At 34.6% G+C, this 26,169-nt stretch overlaps 1 protein-coding gene across 1 annotated transcript in view; it reads right to left on the bottom strand.

The window, feature by feature from the left end:
* The window catches only part of CSMD1 (CUB and Sushi multiple domains 1), a 1,163,462-nt gene that overhangs the window by 340,611 nt on the left and 796,682 nt on the right, over positions 1 to 26,169 (bottom strand). Inside the window, exons 8-10 of the mRNA XM_061460659.1 lie at positions 22,032 to 22,119; positions 15,171 to 15,295; positions 11,215 to 11,336 (exon numbers count right to left, since the gene is read on the bottom strand). Of these exons, the coding sequence (XP_061316643.1) occupies positions 11,215 to 11,336; positions 15,171 to 15,295; positions 22,032 to 22,119 (335 nt within the window). The remainder of the gene's footprint in view (positions 1 to 11,214; positions 11,337 to 15,170; positions 15,296 to 22,031; positions 22,120 to 26,169) is intronic.

Here is a 26,169-nt window from a genome sequence, read left to right as displayed (position 1 = left end):
ACATAGTCTGATTTATTCTCTTAGGACAGATGAAGGCTATACTGGAATCCTGTATTCTCTCCTTTGCATTTTCCCACCTTCTGGGATTCTGCTCATGCTCTGCAGATGCAAGTATCTGCAAGGTTTCCATTCATACACAAGAAAGGGGTTAAACAACGTGTTTTCAAGCTTTACCTGAAATCTCCAGATTTACCTACTAGAAACTTCTGGATTTTGATAGAAGAAATAAATCAGACTTTCTATCTTCTTGACTTGAACTTTGTTGCCAGGCACCTGACACTAATAATTAAACACAGAGAATGTTGGTTGGAATAATGACTTCTGCAGAGGCTAAAATCTGCATGAAAGAGTCTCCATTCACAGAGCCCATGAGCTCCACGGCAATAGAGGTCCTGTGTCTTGCAAAACAGAATAAAGGAAGAATAAAATTCCTGGTGAAGTTCACAGATTATGTAAATTTCTCATTTTCATGGCTTCAAACATCACATTCATGTTGTACATGACCTGTCATTTTCTTCTACCCATTTCAATAGCTAATTTGAAATAACTGTTTAGCTATGAATGAACTCCTCCTAAGATGTATTCCTCCTTAGGCAGAAATAATAGTTTCTACTGTAATGAGCTGAACTCCATTTTAATCTGTCATAGTAACCAGAGCCACATCTCATTCCTGTGATGAAGCCTCTGTTTATGCCTCACTTCAATTTTGAACGCTTTACCGCAGTGCACAGGTGATAACTTTGCTTATGCTTATTACAGAAAGATTAATAAGTAAATTATGTTCTAGTGGTAACTTAGTTAAACTGCTGAACTCTTGACTAGGTTAAAAATATTTCCTTTTGTCATGAGTTACCTACCTATCTGGAAGAAAAAGAAAACCATGCTTTGAAATTTCGTCCTTCTTACCTGCCATCTGGAAAGGGATGATCATCCAAACATGATTCCATTTTTTTTTTTTTTAGAAAGGCATGAAAACCCCCTTATGATTTTACTGTTTAAACAGTAAACTATCTGCAACATTTTAGACTCCATTTTCCCTCATCAAGGTGGTTAGAAGAAAGGAAACTCCTTTCTATGTCCAGGAAAAGAAGCTTCTCCACCATCCCCCTCTTCCTAAGGTGGGAGCTTGGCCTGTGGTTCCCTTGTTGAGCATGTGCTGAATTAGTACACAGCCCAACTCATGCTTACTTCCTTTAACATAATACAGAAGTTACTATAGCTCTAGTATGATGAAAGGTGCAAACAGAAGATCTTTGAAAGCAGAAATGTGTAAACAGCTTCATGCAGATATATTAACCCCTTAAACAATTTCCGGCTGGTAATCAAGCAGGCCAAACACTGGCCACGTTGTTAACCTCTAAAGGCCAAACCTGTATATGTGTTTTGTGATTTAAACACTGATTAAAGTCTGTGAGCATGAACACTCAAAGAGCTCTTAAAGAAGCTGGGAAAGACATGTATTTTACATTACGGGATATAATTATGATTGATAAAAACACTGAAAAGTGTTAAACCGTGCCCCCAAAACATCAAAAAACATAACCTTATTTCTTCTCTAATCCAGTAGAGTCCATTGAAAAATTTGGAAGGGGAGATTCTTAAAAAAAAAAAAAATAAAAAATATATGCAGCATAAGTTTACTGGAAAAAAAAGCACCAAAATCTGGGCAAGGAATAGGAAGTAAACCTGCAGTGACAGGATTTCTTTTGCTTTATTTGCATTTATGAATTGAATGTACTGTCCTCCGGGCTTGTGAAATGGTTCTGCCTGTGACTCTGTGATTAAACTCTGTTTCTGGAACTCTGGCTTATAATGCTCAAATGCATCATGACAGCAACATGACAGCACAGAAAACTGCAAGGTTCCCTGCCCTTCAGCCAACACTGTTCACTGGTTTCTTTATTAAAGAATATACTGCACTATGTTGCAACCTTTTCACTTGTATACTTTCCTGTGAGCCTGGAACATTGATAAAAGTTACCTATTAATTAAATTAAGAGAAAACTGTTGCGACAATTGCTGCATGATAAAGGGCTGGCCAACCTGACAAGCTCTGTCTAAAGAATGAGTCCACTGAATACAGAGATGACACAGGTAACCAAGCTCAGCATTTCATTGCATGTTCTATTGCATAAGAATACTGCAAAATGTAAAGCATGACAAAACCCAAAAATCTTTAAACAAGTTACTTATTGAAAAAACTGGACATTTATGCAAATTCAACTTTTGCCTAGAGACAGAAATAAGGAAAGGTATGATAAGCAAGCACTTGATGTTATTTTCTAGTACAACAGATGAGCATTAAACATTTGTAGATCTGATGCCTAAAACCTATTCTTACTTCTGAAGGTTTATGAGTGGTATCTTTAGAAAGAAATAGGGCCATGTTTTAGAAGAGCAGTTAAACTTTGGCTCTGCGTACTGTTGCAATGTTTAATTATTAAGAAACCTAGACTCCTAAAAGAAACAAATCACACCTAGATATGTGACAGACTGACTGAAACAGACCCTAAGATTCATGATAGTTCTCAAGAGGTGTTAGAGATTGCCTGCTAAATTGAAAGCTAGGTTTAAATGCTGTGTAAAAGTCTGATACCTGTACTGTGGATCTAGTCATACTGTTAGTGTTCACATGCTAAAGTAGGCCAATTTGAGCTGATGGGAAGGATCATGATCTTGGTTTTCCCTGTGGTTTCTTAACTATTTTTATAAATGAATAAAATGAATATAATTCAGAAACTAATGAACTTTTATTATTTTTCTCTACTATACTTCAAATCTATCCACATCTTTCTTGAATCAAGTAGCTAACAAATCAGAATCCTAATCTATGTTAATCCCTTTCACATTATACAGCAGGTGTATAAATACCTATCTTGATGATTCTTGCTGAGATAGTTTTCTTCTATTTATTTCAAAGTAGCATTAAATTTGTGTGCCATTTTGTATTTCCTAAACAGCTCCAACCAAATTATTTAATTTACAAAACTTTAAAACATTATTTGATCACTCCATCTTTTATTTAGTTTATGAAAGCCAGGAGAAAAAAAATATATTCAAGGCTATAATACACTTTGAGGTATTTACATTGAAGACAGAAAGATTCTAAAGAAGCAAAACTGATTTAGGCAGTGCATTTAAAGACCTTAAGTTATGGAGAACTTAATACAGGCTTATTTGTATCCTTCCCCTTTAACATGATCTTCCTAAAATCTGAGATTTACACATTTTAATGTGGATGCGATGATTTGGTCCTCCATTTACTACTCTCCCCAATGGCTCTTCACTTACAATATGAAGCTCCTGTTCAGTAATACATAAAAGTAAGTTAATTAAATGAAGTGCTGACACTACTTTATTATGTAAATACCCGGAGGCTTCTATTTGCTGTGATTCCAAAGACCAATTCTATAGTATTGCTAAAGGAAACTGAAAGGAATTATAATCATTTTTAGAAAATACTAATACACTTTTAAAATAACATAATGTTTTTTTTTTCCTATATACACACACTTCACTATGTAGTCTGTGAATTTCTTAAAAGTCCTATTATTTGCCCGTAAATTATCAGCTGGCATTTTCCAAGTCGAAAAGGTACCCAAGAAAATATTCAAAAGAGAAGATAAACAGTAGGCATCACACACAAGGAAACTTTGACCACCTATGTTTCAAGGGAAAATAACAAAGATGTTCTCTGAGGAAACTCAGAACTGTAGGTACCTAAATGTGTGTTTATCGTCATCTTCATTATCAACCCCATGAGGCTACACAAAGATAATTTATACAGACTATCTGATAAGCAAAAGGGGGGAAAAAAATAGCAACGAAAATAAAAAAAGCAAAATAAACAAACAAACAAAAAAACACACACAAAAAAACAGAAAAGAAGAATAAAAAGAAAAAAGGGTATATAAACAAAGTCAACATCCAAGGGCATTGTCAGGTATGATATACTATCAATAGCTGTAGGCACTTTCAACCTCCAGGGAAAAGTATGCACATAAACCTTGATATCTTAGATTTATACATTTGACAATGTAATGCTAAATAAACCTGATAGATTTTAGCAAGGGAATTGGCAAATAACTTGCGGAACAAACAAGACATGAAAAGTATGTGGAGATTTAATTGTAGGTTTTGGGTTGTTGTTTTTTTTTTTTCCCCCACACAGTGGCAGAATGTTCTTATCTGATGCATGCTCTGAGTTTTTCCTGTCAGAAAATACCTTGAATTAAGTGATAGAAGAGTAATGAGTTTATGCTGCTATGAGTTTTGGATTGTAAAAGTAAAATCATTCAGTTGTTTATTTTACATATCTCTGTGTATGAGTGTATGGTAACTTCAAAGGTTTTGAGAGCTTGTTAGATTTTTTTTAATAGCTTCCATTAAGCCACTGGCTTAATCCTGCCAGTTTAAGCTTTGCCACATTCTAATAAATTCACTTTGTTTGGAGGCTGAATCTTTTGTTTGTCTTGAGCACTGAATTACCAGCAAATATATTCCAACTGTCTTTCTGAAATATGGATTTATTGTAAAATCAAAGACAACATCACAGCAAATTTACTGCTAAGTCTCTTTCTTCAGTTTTTCCAGTCATTTCTATGTATGCTTTTATAGTTTCCTTCTAAAAGTCCTACCTATTCCCCCCCCCCCCAAATTGCCATTTTCAACTCAGCATGTCATACTTAGATCCACCTGAGGCTCATAAAAATTCATACCCCCAGCTAAATCTCAGAAAAGTAAACTTAGCGGATAACCTGAAAGCACATCTGAGATACTGAACACAGGTAAGGCTCAGTAGTTAGTCTCTTTCACTCAAAAACAGGATGCAAGAAGGAAAGTCATGAGGAAAGTAAGCAACAAGGAATATAAATGTCAGCTTGTATTTGCAGCAATTGGAAGCGAAAAACTCGAGTGTGTTTCTGTATTTAACATTAGAAATCATCTGAAAAAAATAAATAAAGCAAATACCACAAGAAATAATGCCAGAAGCATCCTTCAGTTAGCTTTCCCCACAAACTAGGAAATACAATACTTTTCTGTGCTGCAGGAAATTTGTGCTTGGATCTTTTCATTGAGACCAGTAGGGATCCCACATGGCCCTCTTCCAACACTACTTCCAACAGTCTTTAAAGACAGCAAGTCAAAACTTCTTGTAACGAATGCACAAACGAGACATCTAAAATCAGTATCAAAAGTGGTTCTAATTTGGGTATATCAGTTCCACAAAAAGGCTCACAATTGTAAATATATGTATTAATGTAGGAGAAATTTGATTTTTGACGCTTCCCTTTACTTAAGTCTGATATACTGCTACTCCAAAGTTATGCTTTTTCATTCAACATATGGCCACTATGAGACCCTTTCCATTCAATCTTTGACACGTCCTTATCAAGAAGGGCATGTGCACATACAAAGCTGTGTACATACTAAACACTGCATGCTGAAATCTAAAATGTCTAAACCCCTTTTGGTTCTGATCCAGTGAGAGCAAACAAAGCTCAAACAGTGAATTAGTTGATTAGGCTCTAATGGGCTGCTTTAGATCATGATGAAGCACTGTTCTGACTCTACTATTTGACAGACCTCCATGAAGTATAACTGGAGTTCAGGCATATAGCCCCCATAAGTGCAAGACAAATCTTATCATACATGTCTCCAATGCCAGAACTCTAGTCTTCTGTTCCAGCCCTATTTGTGTTACACTATCATCCAATACACCTTCAGTAAACCTACTAAGAAAACGCTGTATATAAGCTATACTACGGCATCTCACTCACATAATGTCTTGAAAGGTAAAAATATCAGCATGATTAAAACCAACAACAAATACACCATTTGTAAAAAAAGAAACTGTGCTTTCTTTTACACATTATACTACAATATACAGACTTGTCTGTTTTTGAAATGTCTTTAATACTGTAAGAAACAAGGCTACCCTGGAAGACTTGTACAAGATTTTAGGACACTGGAAGTTTAAAAATCTCATCCTTATACTGCAACAGGTTTCTCTCATAATTGCTGTAGTTATACTTTGTGTTCTAAATTATACTGCTTGATTATGAAACAAACAAACAAACAAACAAAAAACAACCAAACAAACCAACCAAACAAGCCCTATTTCAAAACAAGAGTGAACCAGTGTTTGTTTCGTAGCAGGGACCTTAATAATTATAATTCTAAACTGTGTGAATACTATGTCAGTGATGCCATATCTCCATAAAATTAAAAATGCTGTTACAGCAGATGAAAAATAAAGATGTTTAAATTTAAATATGCACATTTACATATGACACAAAATTCAGTTTTAGCATTGCGTGAAGGATAGAAGAGCATACAAAAATGTGCTTCCATTTTCAACATACCACAGGGTATCATCGTTTCAGGGAGTTTTCAGTGTATTTGTGTGATTTAGATGGCACAGGATGTACAAATAAATCAACTGTAAATTCACAATGACCTTCTCCTTCACTCTATTAAATCTATCCGAGCCATTCAAAATAGTAACTGAGTAAATTAGTAGCATGACTTAGAATGCCAAGAATACACAGAAGTTCAGTGCTAGTTCTTAGATCTACATATTTTTAATGATCAGGATCTCTGGTACAAAACCCTCTGGTACAGAAAGAGAGGATAGATAAAACAGAACAAAATCAATACTGTGGCAGTGCTCTGGAATGAGATATACAGTGTTCAGCAAAAGCTTTCTTCCCCAAATATAGTATTAGATTGCAGGTGCTGTAGTTGTCAGATATGCTGACAAACATCCTGTTACTTGTGACAGACACTCAGAGGAAGAGGAGCCCCATCTGTAATGAAGTTTTGAAAAAGCAGGCTATTTATAGACACAATTGCTAAAAAACACTCTAATATTAGACAATGCTATAGAATAATGCCACCTAACTGGAGCAAACTTGCCTATTAAAACAAAGGTTCTTAATCCATTTAAACTTATTATATAAGCCTAAACTACTTATGTGGAATACATTCAAAAAACTCTGCTAATTATCATATGCTACTTAGTAAGACTGCTTTTTTAGAGCATACTGCAAGAATTAATTATCCTAAGACAAATTATGCCAAAATCAACCTTTACAGTATGCAGATTCCCTAGCTGTGAACTGCGGAAATTTTTCCTAAGAATGTTCTCCTGAAGCTCCTCTTCTATGTGCTTTGAAAGGCAATTAATCAGAAATACCAATAACAACTCATTAAGGCATACCCAACTTTATACAAAAAATCTGAAGGCTCAGGCCTATACAACTGTATGTGAAGTTTTCTGCCCTCCCACAAATTAATTCCAGTGTCTTCAATTATGGCCACTGCGGTAAGTAAGCTTTTTTGTAAAGAAGAAAGTTGTTAGGCCCAAACAGATAGTTAATATCTATGCTTTGTATTGTGGAGAAAGTACATTCTTAAGAAGGAAAAAAAAAACAAAACAAAACAAAACAAACAAACAAACAAATTTGGACACAGTATTTACCAGGTCTTTTAACTTAGAACTATTGCAGCCCATGGCAGATCTATTATAGCATAATCTGAAACCAGTAAGGAAAATATTGTGCAAAACTAGGAATCATTGTTGAAATAACATCAAACCTTGCCCTCCTATAGACACTGGAGCTGAAAATTCAAGCCCTTGCATGTAGCAATGATACCGTAACATACTGAAAGCAGCAGGAACTCCAAGGCAATAAGTCTTATGAAAAAAAAAAAACAACCCACAGCCTGGAAAATGAATTGAAACAGCAAGAGGGAGAGGCATCATTAGAACATACTGGAAAGATTATACTCACAGCAAAAAGAGATAAAGACAACAGACCTCAGAAGAACAGTCCAAACTTAACTGCTTCTAAAAAGTTGAGAAACTGCAAAACAGAACAACTAAGCCAAGGTAGAGTTACCAAGAATTACAGCATGTACTTGACAGAGAGCCAGGAGAGCACCATGAAGTTGTATTTGCAAGTACTTAAAGTCTAATAAATGACTCAATAGGATGCTGATCAGAAGCCTCAATAGTGGGACCCAGAGGAAACAATAAATGTTAAGGAAAGAAGAATAGAAATACCTTTGAACAGAAGCTTAACTCAGATTTTTGTGTTGTTCAGAAAAAGGGAAATAAACATTATAAAAACATTTAACTAACAACAATCTTGATACGGCTGGTTAAAAACTGGAACTGTGCTACTGTCCCCACAGAAAGGTGAGATCCATTTTCATTTTGAACTGGCACTAAAAAAACTTTCCCCACCAGCACCAGAAGGCAAATTCTGGAAAATGTTATGTTTCTTAAAGTTTATTCTTTAAAAATATTCCAGCACATTATGTACCATTTTTTGTGCAAAGGCACCCTTTTAACTAGGCTATCTTCTTTAAACTGCACTGTTATGTTAAGAGGAAACTGTCTTATCCTGTAAAATGCTATGTGTAAACTAACCTGATGAAAGGACATAAATTCACTGCTGGACTAAGTCAAAACTAAGTTAAGATACACAGTAACAACATGTCATGAACTGTCTACCTTCTTGGAAAAGCAAATCAAACACAGACTAAGCATTCTGATTAATATTTTCAAATGTGACAAGCAAAAGAGGAGACTCCATCTAATCTTAAAATCAAGCCTTCAATATACAGTTTAATTTTCAAAAGTTCTGCCATTCGTCACACCAACAAAAGTCAGGGATGAAAATATGCAAAATGTTCAGCACATCTTAAAATCAATTCATTACTTTGGGAATTTGAAAATTATTTTTGCAATTGATTTTTTTTTTTTTTTAAGTTCACAGGTTTCAAAATACCCGTGAAATACTTTTCTTTGGAAAGAAATAGGAAAAAAGTTCCATTTCAGTCAGTTTGTAAAGTAAAAGCATTTCCCTTCATATCTTTTATTATACAGAAGTGTATGTGTTAAATGCGAGACCAATTATTTGGAGATATAAGTCCCAATACCAGATTTGTATTGATACGTACTGATAAAGATGATGTAGACTTTATGTAAAAGCAACTTAAACATACTGTAACCTTTAAAGATGTTTGGATTTAAGACCTTACATTCACAATCATCATTGTTCTAAAGCAAATACTCATCTTTCCAAGACACACGAAGAAAATAATGTTCCTTTGTTGCATTGTTAGCAAATCCAAGATCAGTAAAAAAAACAATTCATTCCCTACTGCCTGTCCTGTCCAGAACTGAAAGGCTTAAATCTCCACCTCTTTTTCTTACACTGTGATTATCAGGATGTCTGTTAGAGTACCGGTTTACCTTTCACCCACTTGGATGTAATAGTGTTTTGTTTTGTTTTCCTGGGTGAGAACTCCAAGCCTTGTACTCACGCCTCTTCATTTTGAACATAACAAAATAATTGATCTCTCTGGGTATGCAATTCCTTCAGTGTATTCTTGTGACTGATGAACTATTTACCTGCCCACAGAATACCACTTAAGAGTGCCTTTTCGAGTCCAGTGAACAGAGTAATAAGTTAATCTACAACAACCTCATTAAGCTCTGCATCACTAAAATTCTAAATCCATTGAGATATATTGCATAGTATGAAAAGAACTTGTGTGTCATTGTAGCAGATGAAGGTTTAGTGGTTTTCACCAGCCCAAGCCTCCATAAAACCACACTCACTACATTTTAATAATACGCTGCACAGTCAGTAGCAATTTTTGTATTACAGTTGAACTTTCTTGCAATCAGCAAGGAGATTGCTACCTTCATTTTATTATAAATATGAAAAACAATGCCTAATTAAAATTCTTGAAAAGTCAAGGGAAAAAATAAAAATGAAAATTAATGGAACTGTTTTGAATAAAGAAACTATTAAGATGCCAAGACAATCTTCTATTAGCAATAATTTAACTTGTTTTCCTTTGATGCACTTAAATTTTCTCTTATAAAGCTACACTATATTTTGCATAATCAATGAGACTACTGAACATTACTGAATATAAATTTGAGTAGATGCATTTTTCAGACTTTTTTTTTTTACATTTTGAAAGCTTGTTCATATTTAAAAATTCAAAGTGATTTAGTATTTTTCTATAAAATTTAATGACTCTGAAGTCAAAGGTCATTCAGGGACAAATAGTCACTTCTAATATCTATATTAAATAAAATATAACACTTTGGTTTGGAACTGAAAAAAGCCTTTTCAAAGAAGTCCTACTACAGAAATATGCAATAGTCTGTACTTTTGCCTGGTTTTCTTGAATATATACATTTAAGAAAAAATTAACTTGATCCATTTTGTAAAGAAGCAGTATTTACATCTCAACAGTATGCTATAAAACCATGCCGCAAAATGATCTGCATCATTAATTTATGGTGAGATGAAGTTAAACCAGCCAGGCTGAACAGCAACCTGGTCTAGAAGGTGTCCCTGGTCTAGGGACTATATTATCTTTAAGGTCCCTTCCAACCCAAACCATTTTATGACTTTAACCAGTTTTTCCTTAACTACATTAAAAAATTCAAGAATACAGTCTTGCAAGAACTTGCACAGGAAATACACGTTTTTTAATTATGAAAGTACACATGGATTGTACACTCTTCAAGTTATTGTAACTTATTTATTCAGCATTTTGCTACAAAAAAGTCAAATACAAGTGAAAGACTTAATTTCTTTTCTTTTCCTTCAGGTAGAGGGTCTCTGTCCTTTATTGAGGAAGTAAATTGATTTTACAGAAACATAAGTAAAAAAGCATCTCAGTGTAATTAGAATACTTAATCGTGACTACTACTTTATGTAGAGCTATTCATAGTTACGTATTTACAATCTTGATCAAAACATTGTGGATTGAAGAGAGAAGTTATATAGGTAATAAAACACCTACACAAGATCAGAAAACTACTTACATGTACGTCTGGGTTTTATGCTAAGATTAAACAATGAATGAGCATCAAAATACATCTTGAAAAATCCACTAGCAACTCATTTAGCAATGTACAATTTTTAGTATTTTTTAAATGTATTTCATTGGAAAATGCATTTATAACTTGGAAACTAACTGAGACCTATTACTCTAATTAGACATTACTAATTTATGTTTTTTCTACTGCCCAATATATTTTAACATATCTGGGAATTTTTGTGTTTATATAAACATACACACTTGCATGTGTTCACATGTTCAATCAAATAGATATGAAATAATTTTAAGACATTCAAAATTCTACGGTTTGATTGGGGACAAAGAGAAAAAACCTACCTTTTCTGGATCAGTTGTTGTGATGACCCACACACAGTGTGCATTGTCTTCATACTGAACTGGATAATTTGGTGATGTAATAATCCCACTTGGTCCACGTAAATTAGAACCACATGTTCTAGCTAAAATGATAAACAACAAATCAGATTGCTTTTGATCTACTGCTCTGTTTAAAATTAACATTATTGCCATACTTCATCCTTGCCATGAAACTATTTTTACATTGATATATTCTACACAATCTGCCTTTCAATACGTTTGAGTCACTAAAAAAAAAAAATCTTGATAAATTACCTTCAAAGGACACCATCACTCTTCAATTAATCAGCCTAAAATTTACATTATGCTTATTTTATGCACCAGAACTAGCAGACAACTAATATTTATTAATTTATTTTCAATTCATTCTGCCCAAGGCCTACTACAGTAGGAACTAACCCAGAGGTGCAACTTTGTATCAATAAACTCTTGGATACAGTTTGTACCTTCTTTAGCTATCCACAAAGAAAGTCTGGGAAACATCTTCCTTTCAGATCTTCTTTCAATAAAACTGTTACCCTCTCATCTTTTCTCCTATTTGAATTCTAAGGGGAAGGAGGAAAAACAAACAAACAAACAAAAAAAAAACAAACAAAAAAACAAAAACAAAACCCACAACAAAACAAAAAAGCCAAGCAAGAGCTACAGTTCTGCCTTGAGATCTGCTTAGTAAACAATTACAACGAAAGCACAAAAACTGTTAGATAACCTTAGATACCACTTACAGAAAACAGTAATGAATTACTGTAAGGTTTTTGTGTGGAATTCAAGAACCCTGGCAACATTGCCATTAGCACTTCTCAGTTCCTGATGGCACTAACAGGCCTAAACTTCCCTGACCAGCCTCACCTGGGGCCTCCCACCCCTCCTTGCCTGTGGGCCCAGAGGATCCATTTCAGGGTGGGACTGAGTGAGTTATCACTCTTTGCCTGAACAATGTCTCAGGAGCAGCTGCCTGCAATTCCACTAGCCATGTCTATGCCTGCTCACAGATTGTTGCTCCTTTGTTGATCCTCATGTCACAGGCCCTCATGTCACAGACCAGTGCCCAAGGCTGGGGTGAACTTTGTTAGCTACCATTCTGAGGTAAATGAGAAGTTCAGCTTCTTCAGTAAGTCTCACAGGCTTGAAGTCATTAAGCCTGCAGTAGTTGCACGTAGTTTATCAGCATTTCCATTTTGGGTTGATGACCATTTAGAAAATGTGATAAACAGTTCTTTGTAATGTATATTTTATTATTAAATGCTTGTTATGAGCACTATGAATACTGGCATCATGAAGGTCTGTAAAGGGATTGGAAATAACAAAAAAAAGTAAATGTGGCTTTCAATTCCAAACATCCACAAATGTGTACCACACGGAACATTGTAATATTGAACCAGAATTACAGACCAATCGGCCTAAACAGTGTTAATCTGTGTTTAGAAACAAATTACATACAAAGCCTGTCTGATTTGACTCTCAGAGTTGCAAAATTTTTCCAGCTCCAATTGAGAGGAGCTTGAGGAAAGTAACTTGTTTTTCCAACTGAGGTTTTAATGGCAGTAGAGGACTAATTTATCCTATTTTGTTAGCAGTTTACTGGAGGGAATAAAGCATAATAAAGATATTTGCAGATAATAAATTGGAAGGAACAGCAAACACTAGTAATAACACACAGATAATTCAGCAGCCAATAGCCCCTTTCTGCTGAGCATTACTTTTACCATGCATAGATTACTTCAGCTCATTTCTACAATGTATTATCAAACACAAATAAATTCGAGAAATGGAAAAAAAAAAACAAAACCAGCAAGGAAGGGTGAACAGTGGAATTGCATGGACAAGTATTCTGCAGTAGTGTGAAACCTAGTACCAACAGTGTATATTTAGATTTTTCATTTAAATACACTGAGCTACACAGACACTGAGCTCAAGAGACACTTAGGAATCACAGTTGTTTTGCTGCTCTGGAAAGAGTAGAAGGTATTCTTGTTTATTTATTTTTTACTGTGTTTTAGATTGTCCAGTCTTTATGTGGATGTGCCTATGTAATACTACCCATTTTACATACAGCTTGTAATAATTTACCTAAGAGCTGCCTTTGTAGACTTTTGTATTAGGTCTGATGGAACAAAGTTGACTTTCTTCGTGGCAGCTTGTATGGTGCTGTGCTTTAGATTTGTAATTAGAACAGCATTCATAACACACAAGTATTTTGGTGGCTGCTGAGCAGTGCTTGCACAGCATCAAGGCCACCTTTGTTTCTTATACTGTCCCACACAGAAAGTTGGCTGGGGGTGCACAAGAAGCTGGGAGGAGACACAGTCGGGAAAGCTAATGCCAACTGACCAAAGGAGTATCCCAGACCGTATGGCAACACAGTCAGTGATAAAAGCTCAGGGTAAGAAGGAGGAAGTAGGCACATTCATGGCCATAGGTTTGAATTCCCAAGTAACCATCACTTTTGCTGAGGCCCTGCTTTTTAGGAAATGGTTAAATGGCCCACTAACTGAAGTAGTGAATAAAAATCCTTATTTTGCTTTGATTGCATGCTTTTAAAAAAATCAAATGATTTGTTTCATTTCTTAAACTGTATTAATGTTTGCACACAGGTTTCCAGCTTTTGCTCTACCAGTTCTCTCCCTATCCCACTGGTGGTAAGTGAGTGGCTGGGTGGGTGTTTAGCTGCTGGCTGGGGTCAACCTACCACAACTCTTTCCACTCCTTAATGAAGAAAGCATAACTTACAAGTATATTGCATACGTAATTATACAAGTTGAAAAATCTCTTCTGGCAACAGGAGAAAAAATATTTTTCTTTTGGCATTATGAAAAAACTAGGCAATGAAGCCTATGTGAATTTTATATAAGTGACATTATGCTTTAGGTCGTTCTTGTACAAACAAAAGTTTATGTCCATGTGTTGCAAATCCTTCCCCCCACAGTCTCTATTATTTGCTACCCTGGTAACTGGCATTCAGCATAAGATTTTGGGAGTACAAGTATGTCTTTTATTGACCTCAGAATGACAAATTAAGTATATCAAACAATTTGTGTGATTTTTTTTTTTTTTCTTTTTAACTAATTGTGGATTTTTTGTCTTGTTTTCCAGTGCCTCTCCTTGATAGGTTGTATGTTTCTAGGAGAAAATAAGGCAAGCACATTTCTAGGGTTAAGACTTCCTTCAACATGCACAATCCAAATGTGAAACCCAAATTTTTCTACTGAGAAAATGGAAAAGTTCTGTACATAGATACACAATCTTTATCTTTCCTATCTACCCCAGCTCTGGAGTAATTTCACAGCATTTACTCTTTTTCTGCGCTTTTATTACAGGAGTAGATTGCAATTGAAAAAAACAAGCAAACATGCAAACACACAAAAAGCCACTTCCTCCCTTCCTCCTTAAAAGCAAGAGGGGGAACTTACTGGTTGGTTCAGACCATAATGAGAAAACGTTTAAAATAGAAGTCAAGTCAGAAAGTTAGGACATTTGTAAGGTTCAGTAAAATAGATGAAACAGAAAAGAATTTACTGAAAAATGAGGACTACATAAATATCTGGGACTGACAGGATGCTTTTGAGGAGCTCCTCTTTAGGAATGTAATTAGAAAAGTTGAATCTAAAACTAAAAAACGTGTCCTGCTTAAAATCTTTAACATGACAAAAAGAAAATTATGTGAAATAAAAACTACTAAAAGGAAATCAACGTCCTAAATGGATACTGTTTGGATACTGTTTCTGCATCTTTGCTCATGTCCATAAAACTACAAAAAGATCTTTGTATATATATATATACAATCATACATATATATGATACCTAAACTATATAAATGTATGTTTTTTTGTTTCAAACATAATTTCATTGAATTTCTAAGCAGAAATTATGAATTACCCTTCCAAACTTCAAGAAAAGTTCCAGAGAATGGTACCTACCTCTACAAATTGGCCTGTGGTCACTCCAGGCAGCCAGTGTATCTGTCACCCTCTGACAAGTGATGCTCTTAGAACCTTGCAACACGTAATTATCTTCGCAGGAAAACTGTACACTTGCACCCACCCTAAGAGAAAAATGGAAGGAAGAAGGAAAGAATTAAAATACGTATTAAATATCAACCTCCCCAGTTAAATGTAACTGTCACCAAATGACAATATTTCTAGGTCTAAACAGCAACAACAACAACAACAACAAAAACTCAGGTGGGAAATTCTAGCCCATCATTACTATATTAATAAAACACAACAGATATACTATTTAGTTTGTCCTCCTTTTAAAAAAAGTAAGGCCAGGAATACCATGATACTAAGTCTTATCCTTTAAACTATGACTTTAATGAATGCATATAGAGATACATTTTAAAATAAAATATACAATCACCATTCTCTCAGGCAATGGAAATTACCTCATTAATAATTTCAACCTCTCCATATTCTCTTAAATGAGAGAATAAGCAGTTAGATAGGGTAATTTGTCAACATGTCCAATCAGGAAATTCTAACTTCAGGAAACTGAAATAATTTATTAAACATTCCTGACATTTCAGAAATTTCCTGTTAAAAATTGTGATGGTTAGGACTTAAATTTGACTGGTAAACTTGTGACTTTGAAATGTGTCTTTCTGAAATGATTTACAACTTTTTTCTTTATTTTTAATAATATTTGCTTTCTGAACAATGCTGAGATATTTATGAAGAATTAAAAACCTGTACATAGTTACTGCGTGCCTCAAACAGGGCTTTCCTAACCGGTATTTACATTTCTGCTATTTCTGCCTCCAGTTGCTATTTATTACATTCTTTGTTCCCCATCGTTACCAACCATTTTTGTTGTTGCCTTTCTTGCACTTTTAAATCTGTATCTGACAATCCCAAGTTGCAAACTAAGTGAGTCTGATAAAGCAGATTGCTCATGCTTGGTCTTTCTAAGTCACTGAGTCCCAGCCAGCAGGGGATTGCTCAGTGGCAATCAGCTCAGAAAATCCAGAAACCTCAGTGGGTAAAACCGCTATGGGGAATAGCACATAATCTCATTTACTAACATCCAGCTCATTCCTAGCCTTCAAGAACAAGCATTCTATAAATTTCTCAGAAGATCTCACAAACTATATAGTTTATCATTATTATAATGTACTTCTACAGTTCTTTCACAAAATTTTACTAAGATTCTTTTTCTTGTTTTTTTTTTGTTTTTTTTTTTTTTGTTTTAGATTTGAATTTCATGCTCTCTATCTCCCTATCTAGGAAATCTTTGAAAAATACTTTTCTTAACACTTGGTTCTTGAGCTGTTAAATGTAAATAAATCAGAAGGATAAAGACAATATTTGTCTTTTCTTTCAGTAGTTCATGGGAAATACATGAAAGCCTTGAAAAGTAATACAATTTTCTGAAATTATTTTATATTTGTCATAATCTATTATTCTTCAGAACATTCTTAAAACCTCAGAAAAGTAGCCCAAGCATGTTTACAAATACATACTTTAATTAATCAACATTTAATTTCTAATACTGGTAATGAAAAAATATCACTAATTAATCTGCCATTTTGATGCTATAAGCACTTATTTTTTAAATGCATTTTCTCAAATTTTCTAAAATAATAATCTCTGAAAAAAATTTCTATGGAAACAGGAAAAAAACCCAACCAGTTACATATCTGTGATAAGTGTAAATTAAGGATTAAAGTATTTAAAAATCATGTTGGTTAAAGACTTTCCCAAAAGTATAATTGTGGGTGAACCACCATGAGAACTTCCACATTTCCCGAAGGTTTGCTATTAGCAAGACATGTAAGGAGAATTATGAAACTGTGCACATCTAAAACAATAAGAGTGAAATCAAAGGTACAATTATTGGATGCCTGCAATTAAATTTTTTAACTCACCATACCTGATTATTCCCCCCAAGAATTAAAAAAAAAACCAGGAGGAATAAAAATATTCTGATGTCTGATGCAGTAAATGAAGCATTTCATGTTTAGACTGGGTTTTCATCATTACAGCAATATTAAAAAAAAATATTATTTATGGATACATAAAATGTCACATACTAATTTAAACTATGGATTTACGATGATTCAATTTGTTTCACTATTATTCTATGAAGTATATTGTCTTTTTTTTCCCAAAGCTCTGGAAATAGCTTGTATCTAAAGAGTGATAATGTGAACTTCATGTATTTTACATAGTGGATATCATCTTTTGAAATGTCTGATCACAAACTAAGTGACATAAAATAAATATGCCGACATATTAAAAACAATCTAGAAAAGATGTCAAATTAAAGAGCAGGTAGGAACACGAAGTACTCAGAAGATTCTTAGTGTTAGAATTCAAGGTGAAGAGAAACCTGAAAGCCAGCTATAGGCACTCACAAGTACAATCTTTTGAAAGTATTTTCAGAAATTCTAATTAAACTTCAGGTAGGCTACAGAAGTCACAGGTTTTGCCAGAGTGACTGAGAGACTTCTGGTCATGGTTTGCGTGTGACTACAATATACCCCAACTCTGCTTTAATATCCATAAAGATCCATCCTTTTTGAAGCCAACATCTTTACCTCCAAGTCACTCAGCAGATCTGTCTGTTAATTTTCCATCTAAACTTTAATCAGGGGAAGAAATCAGTTTCCTCTTTTTCTATTTTACATTTGAATTATATCAAAGCAAAATTAGTGCTTTTATCAAAGCAGGCTAGAATTGGACTTGAAGAAGCTATTTTTAAGATGGGGGGAAAAATGCTATAAGAAATGCTAAGCATAAGAAAGTTAATTTAATTTTATAAAGCTGTTTTGAAAATGTAAAAGCTTTTTTCGTTACAAGTGTTACTGGCATTGTGGAAAATTAACATATTTCCTCAGTACCAGACATACCATATAGTACTTAGATCTGGAATGTTACTGCTTATATACTTTCTAGCTTTTATTTAAGCAATCTACTGTTTGAGATCTCTCATAAAAATAAAATACTATATTTACCCCAACATTTTATTGATAATGTTCTCATTCCTCTAGAAAAAAAGTCACCTTTTCTCTCTCAAAATACATCCAAATTTCCATTGGATTTTTTTTAAATCACCTGAAATTCATGTCCCTTACTACCTTAACTGAACAGAGTAAAAGCATGGCAGGAGGACAGAATGAAAAGGTTAAGATTTCAATACCTTTTTTGTTTGCTTTATGAAATTAGAATCAATGCCATTATTATGCTGAAAACTATGAAACCCTTTTCAAAGAACTTGTCATCACTGAATCAGCTGGGTCTAAGGCTGCCTTAAAAATCAGTCCTTTGCCTTTCCATCAATCCCACTCACAACATGTCTTTCAGGAGACTGGGAAAGATTTTGAATAATGTGCATTTTCACGTTCAGATTAATATTCACAGCTGTCATTTTCCTGACAAGAACAATAGCTCCTTCTGGTGTCTATCCTCACCTCTTAGAAAAGAAAAAAACACCACCTTTCTTTTACTCTCCACAGTATTTTCACTACGTTGGACAAACGCAAGCAAGTATTATTTTCACTTCTCCTATGGAAGAGCTTGATTTGTCATTTCAGAGAAAGAAAAACTAGATTCCAGCCAAAAGCTCTATTTAAATGTCAAGCTAGATATAGATAGCTAACTTCAAGATACCTAAGCTATGTTTGAAATAGTTATAAAAAAAAGGTTACAGTATGTGAAAAATGGTTGCTGTTGCATAATCGATTTTCAGATAACGAGTAAGGTTTAGCAGGAAAACAAAATTTACTGACTTTCTCAAACAATAATCAGAACTGAAGGCCCAAAACAAACACAAAAAAAGTAAGTGATGAAAATATATTGAAGCATCTTGTTTATATGAAGTAGCTTGTGCTATTTTTTAACACCTTATGCATTCATTTATTGCCATGAACAGTAAGATACATTAATTGAAATTAAAATATTATCAGAGACTGAATGAGGTAAAGGAAGGAGGGAGATAGCTGGCCAGACTCTTCTCAGGGGTGCCAGGTGACAGGATGAGAGTCAACAGGAATAAACTAAAGCACAGGAAGTTTCACTTGGAAGTAACAAAGAACTTTGTTACTGTGAGGGTGAATGAGCACTGGAAGAGGCTGTCCAGAGAGGTTGTGGAGTCTCCTTTCCTAGAGATATTCGAGAGCCATCTGGACACAATCCTGAGCAATGTGCTCTGTGTGACTCTGCTTGAGCAGGGAGGTTGCACTAGATGAACCCCGGTGGTCCCTTCCAACCTCCACCATTCTATGAACAGCTTTGCTCTGTGATCTGAGTAAACATTGCCCTAAGAAAGCACCAAAACTTTAAGATAACTTTAACCCACATTCAGTCATAAGAGACTGTGTTCAAAATATTGTTATGTGTGTCTTGCAAGGTTCTTTAACATTAGATTCCCTCAGATATCTTAAAACATACTTTGAGCTTTAAGGTTCTTTTGTGTTTTCCCTCTTGGTATTTTCATGCACTGCTGGGAATTTTATTGCTGGGGTCTCCCATGTTGAGGCTCACATATTTTGGATCTTTGGACCTGTTTCACTAAAATTATTCTAGCTCTCTTTGTCTTTCAAATTACAGACTACAGTCTAGAGGGGAAAATAAGATTCTTTCTCTTACACTCGTCTAGCTTACCAGTGCTCTTAGATCCGCTGTGGTTTCTTAACAATTGTTCATATGCCACCATAACTAGAGGAGAGTCTGATTAGCCCACCATATATCATGAACACAGTAAATTTGTACAAGATTCATAGATTCACAGAATAAATTAGATTGGAAGAAGACATCATCTAGTCCAACGCCCCTCCCCAAGCAGTTGGAACAGAGGGATCAAGGTCATATTTAGCTGAGCTCTGAATGCTTCCCTAGATGGAGATTGCACAAAGTCTCTTGGAAACTTGCTCCAGAGCTTGACCATCCTCATAATAAAAATACTATTTTTTAAATGTATTTATATTTAGTCCTGAATCTAGTAGTAACTTACAACATCCCATCTTATGCCTATTGCCTCTAGTCCTGTCACGGTCCACTTCTAAGAAGAGTCTGGCTTTGTCTTCCCTACACTCTCTCCTATTTAGTAGATGTAGGTAGCAACAAGGTCCTTCAGATTCTCTTAAGGCAGACCCAGAATTCTCAGCCTCTTTTATATCTTAGGCTCAGGCTCCCTCCCCATCCTGATCTGCTGAACTTACTCTGTTATCTATAGTTACTGAAGTGAGGAAGGCCTGTCAGGTGTGCTGTCGTCCTATTTTCCATTAAATGTTTAGGCTATGGGGTTAACTCTTTCCACAGATGCTTTTCCCCCTGCACTAGTAACAGAGTAATCCTAGATGCTGCCTTTAATTCTTTCAAGTAAGTATTTGAGTTGGAGGAATTCAGAAGAGGCACAATCTGCACCCTTTATGGCTATAAGGAGAGACTCAAGTAGAGGAGAGAAACTGTGGCACACCTGCACAAATAGTAAAATAAAATAGTCTCCAAAGTAACAGTGGAAGTATACAGGCATCCCTCAGATGAATACCTGTGGAGTCTTTCATACACCTTAAGAAAGAGTTACATTTTAGTATCACAGTCATATACAGTATGATGCCAACTGATGTTTCTCTCCTCAATACATCAAGTGTTAATAAACAGCTAGATAAAAAACAAACTTGTTCTGTAAACCAGCATATGTTTGGACAGCAATTGCATACTATATTTTTGCATCATACAATTTCATTTGCAACAGCTGTACTTGCCTAGTAGAGTGAGAATATATAGAACAGGTTAATAGCAAATATCTTCTGGACATCTTGTCTCTCTCACCTATCTATAGAAAAGCTCATTTCACTTCATTAGTTTTTTAAAACACATTTAACTGCTGCACTGTTTCTAAGGAAATAATGACTTTGCACATAACTGATACACTTAACGTCAGATTTCTTTCTGAGTTCTTCAGCTCCTTTGAGGATAAGTAGAGAAAAATTCCAAAAAGTCAGAAATATAATTGATTTTAAAATTCTTTTTCTCATTAGTTATTCCCTTGCTTGGAAGAGCCCTAATTCAGGAACCAAGTTTGATTAACTTGCTTTTTGGAGTGGCAGAGAACTTTGCAGAATTCCATCTAATTTTTATGAAATATTCCGTTCCATTTATTTTTAGGTCTGTCTTTCATTCCCTGCTGGGCAATTTATAAATGCCTACATGAGCAGAGGCTCTCTTTTCCTTCCTTTGACCCTCTTCTCTGACACATCTTGAAGCTTTGCCTTTTTTCCACAATGGGTAAAGAGGAACCACCCTCCTGTCTCCATAGGGGTCCATTTGTCCTCATCCTTTTTTTTTTTTAATGAATGGAACAAAAGCTGAAAACAAAATAAGCAAGGAGATGGCCTGCAACACAGCCTCAGATACTGAATTTGCCATGCTTCTCAAGCTTTTAACAACTTTTCTATGGTGGAAAAGCAAACAATTCTCGTTGCTGCTTCTTCTATGCTGTCCAAAGAGTTCTGCCTTTGCTACTCAGACAAGATTATTAGGCATCCCTGCCAACAGGGGGGTTGGAACTAAATGATCTTAAGGTCCTTTCCAACCCCAACTTTCTATGATTCTATATTGTAAAACTTGTATTTAAATTGCACTGATTTAAAAAAAAAGAAAAAAAGAAAGAAACAAGCAAACTCAATTCAAGATATGCATATGGACTGCAGCTACTTCTTAACAAAAGACTCAACACACTTAATATTAGACAAATAATACATATTTGTAGTTGAACGCTCTATTTATGTAACAGGAAATACCTTCCTCTTGGTCATATAGATAATGAAATGTGCCTACCTGAAGTCAGAGCCCACCCTTTTCCCATTTTCAGGAATTCCAGGATCAGGACATGCATCAGATGCAATTGCATCCCCACCCTGAGTCACTGCAAAGAAAAGAAAGAAAATAATTCAGGCATGCAGCTGTAAAGATGATTATTCTCTTTTCTCATATATTAACTTCCATAGCCTGAATTTAACCATATGCATACTCATATTTTTTTCTTGAAACAGTGTAAGTTATTATCAGAAAAGAAGCCCCATATAATTGATTTCTAGGGTGAATTGTTTTCTTTCTTTGGTTATGATAAAATAACATGTTTTGCTTCTGTGGGAAAATAAATGATTCATTTCCCAAGGCCAGTCATCATTTTAGGAACGTACTAGGGTCCACAGCTTTTCGCAGACAGGGAAAACGACATTTTGTTAAATCACCTGAAATATTCACAACACATCATTGTAAAATTAAGATAGTAAAAGAAAATAAAATTTTGTTTAAGCTTCTGTCCATATAAGACTTGAAATTGCCAAAAACAAAGAACCCATCTGAAGTACAAAAGTATTTTTACAAAGATAATCTCAAAAATATACAGAAAACCCTACAGAAAAATACATTTGTAACCTGCTGAATACGTGCTTATGCAAACGAGGCTCAAAATCCCTATTTCATGCTTTCAGGTAGGAATTAGAAAGAGAAGGTATCCTATACTATACCATTCCATTCCTTTTGTCCTTTGTTCTTTCTCCCTCCAGACTGCACATATTTAAACATACTAGGTATATAAACATATAAACTTACAGTCCCTTCAAAACTCTAAACAATTAGAACATTCCATTTTCACTTTTATTGTTCTTCATTTGTAAAAAGGTATTTAAGGAATATGGGGAATTAAAAATAATTAATCATAAAGAAAAGACAAAGTAACTGAGCACAACACTGTGAATATACAGAAAACCTGAATATACATGTGCTTTCTAACCTGCACATACACACGTGTGTCCATGAATAGCTACATGCCCCCTATCTTTGTTTCCTCCATGGAAGAATAGAGCTAGTAGAAATTTGTGGATCACATTTTTTGCTGTAAAAGATTTTTGGGAAACCCTTAAAGACATGGCTGAATATTCTTCCAGAATAAAAGAAAAGTTAGTTGGAATATTTAGCTGCTCAAAATAAATTACACATGCCTGGTTGGATTACAGATGACAGCATTACAGCTGAAAGGTGATGAGAGATAAGATATAAGAAGCGGCTGAGTTTCCCACATGGTGGTATGCTTTCAAACTGAATAGAATGACAAAGAGCGGTGACAAGCAGGATGCGTACAATCGCATGTTAAGAGCTATAAATCTTTTTGTCTGTGTTGGCAGTATCAGGGGTAATTAATTTATACAGAAAGCCAAAGTTTTACAAGAGAAGATTTAAAGAAATAAAAACCTGCATTACAGCACTACAAAAATATAACTAAACAAAGAAATATTAAGGACCAAAATGCTTGATCTCAGCATAGATTCTTCTCGGAGTAGAAAAACTGCAACAATTACAATATATTTAAACATTTGTCTACATTCTTCTTTATTTTGGCATATAGAATTTTTACAAAAATAAAGGAAAGGAATCATTTATTTCTCCACATCTTTTTAAAATTATTTAGTGTATTGAATACTGTTTGTCTTTCTAGCGAAACCAGGTAAAGAAAGATTATCATAATCTTAGAAATGTTTTTGCAAACACAATTAAAAATATCATGTTTTACTTAAAAGAACCTATTTCCAGATAAATAAACAAACAAAAAAAGAACAAACAAAAATCCAGTTCAGTTGGATAAAAATCCAGCATCTGGAATTCACCATCTTGAAATCACTCCAGACCAAGAGCCCAATCCTGCTAATGTCACTAACACTGTTGAGATAATAAAGATTTTTGTGTATGTGAATATAGGTTTTCAGAACAAGCCTATACTAGCTAGCAAACATGCATGTTATTCCGAGAATTTAATTTTGTAGTTTCTGGGGAAATATCACTACTGAAATGCTGTTACAGTATCAGATCTTGCTAGAAAAGAAGCCTGCTTCTACACTGACGTTATTTAAAATAATCTCAATACTAACATTTCTTCCAATTTTTCAGAGAAAGAGAAAAATCCAATATTTACTACTTTCAGCACAGAAATATATCTATGTTAGCAGAGGTGAGATTCAATTTTGACTACTAAATTACCAAGACATGAAAATAAGCAATATGACTGATATGGTTAATTTGACATAGCAATTTTACTAAACTTGAGCCTTATGGTAACAACTGTAACGCAACATGGAGAACACTGCCATTACTATGATGTTTTAAGGACAGACACATTGCAGTGAAGCTACCTCCTTTTACAGACATACATACACAATGCATAAGCATTCTGTCTGGCACACCAGTAAATGTTGACCAAGACCTTACTCATAACACAGAAAGATGCGATCTCCCCAGATGGATGATGACCTTTGCAACATTTTCTTCTCAGCCACTAACTTCTGTCAACATGCTCTTACACCAGTGTCAGGGAAGGGTTATTTAGAATATTGTTTAACCAGAAAAATACTGTCTTGAAACAGAGCAGGTATCATATGTTTGGAACTCAGCACATCTTCCTGCATGTCTACAGGCCTTGTTAAACATAGCCCAGGATTTAGCTCCTACTTTCCCCAATGAACTGTCAAGTGTTTTTTAACAGATGGTGGTTGCATGATGTGCTGTCATAACAAAATAAATCCAATTCCCTGTAAAACAAGCCTGTCTGATTTTATCTCTCCAGATGGGAAAAAAAGGAACAAATTTCTCAAATTAGTGAAACCATTTATTACCTTTAGTGGCTGAAGCACACCAGGAACATTATTACATTTATAAATATATGTACATACTTTTGCATGTTAATGTCAGAGACCTTTATTTTCCTCTGTTTCAATCGTGTCAGATTTCCCCTTTATCCACCACTATGAAGTGCTACTGCTACTGAGATCTATAACATATGGGAGGAGAAAGTATTGTCTTTGAGTATCTCACTTCCAGAATATGTTTAAGCTTTGCAGTCTCCTTCTGAAAGCATCTCTTAGACATGCCATCTACTATTCATCCAGTCACATGGCCAATCTTTCCCTGTTTTAACTTTAAAGAAAAAGACTTCTGTATGCCCTTGAAAGACCCATGTTTTACCTGTTTATACTCTTTCAATATTATATGGTCTAAAGTTTCATTTATCTAGAGTGTTATAAAGTGTTTCATGCTTTTTGCATCTTTCTTCTGATTTTTCCTTCCTTATGAGATCAATCTCAAATTCCTTCTCTTTACTTTCAAAGCTCATTCATGGACTATTTGTATTTTAACTATCAATCATCTCAATTTTCATTTTAGAATTTTAAAATTTCAAAACAATGAAAGTATTAAAGAAAATGGAAAATATTTTTTCCTATTTAAAGCTTGCAAAACTTGGAAGTAAATATCAAATATGCAGAAACCTTGGCACAGCTATTCACTGTAGTATTAGTAGTATTAAAACACTAACAATATTCTTCTGTACTGTGAATATAAACATGTATTCATGACAAACAAATTAGGACCAGCCTAAATAACACCATCCTCTCTCAGTATATTCTTAGTACATTCTCAGAATGCCTTCTCTATTTTAAAAAGAAGTTTAAGAGTAAATAAGCCTATAAATATGAAAGATATTGCTTTACACAGATCCTTTGGACTGTATCCCAACTGCACAAAGTTCTTCAAGGAATTGTCAGCTAGAGAAAACTGTGTGCGCTCAATGAGACTAACATCAGAAAAAGTATTTGAAGTTACAGGGCAGGGAGAACAGTCAGGAATGATTCTAGGGTGGTTTTCTTTTTTCCTTTTACATTTTTATTATGTGAGTTTTTCTAGAGTCTAACAGAACTCTGCCCTTCTGTTTTTTTAACAAAGGGTTTGAGATTATCAAGGTGCTTCAACCATCAGACATGCCTGTAGCATAGAGACAGAACATTCTCCATGGACACAACTTAACTCTGGAACTTCTTGACATGACATACCATTATATACTGCAAAACTTAAGTATTTTTGGGCCTTTCTGCAGAAACAGCTGAAGAGAAACTGTGGGCTCATTAACGTGACAGACAGCTTC

This window comes from Pezoporus flaviventris, unplaced genomic scaffold (assembly GCF_033815535.1).
Source record: "Pezoporus flaviventris isolate CSIRO_AGI_PZ_B2104156 unplaced genomic scaffold, CSIRO_AGI_Pfla_v1 ptg000031l, whole genome shotgun sequence".
Taxonomy (NCBI): Eukaryota; Metazoa; Chordata; class Aves; order Psittaciformes; family Psittacidae; genus Pezoporus; species Pezoporus flaviventris.
Note: the sequence above shows the minus strand (reverse complement) of the source record. Positions and strands in the feature narration are given on the sequence as shown.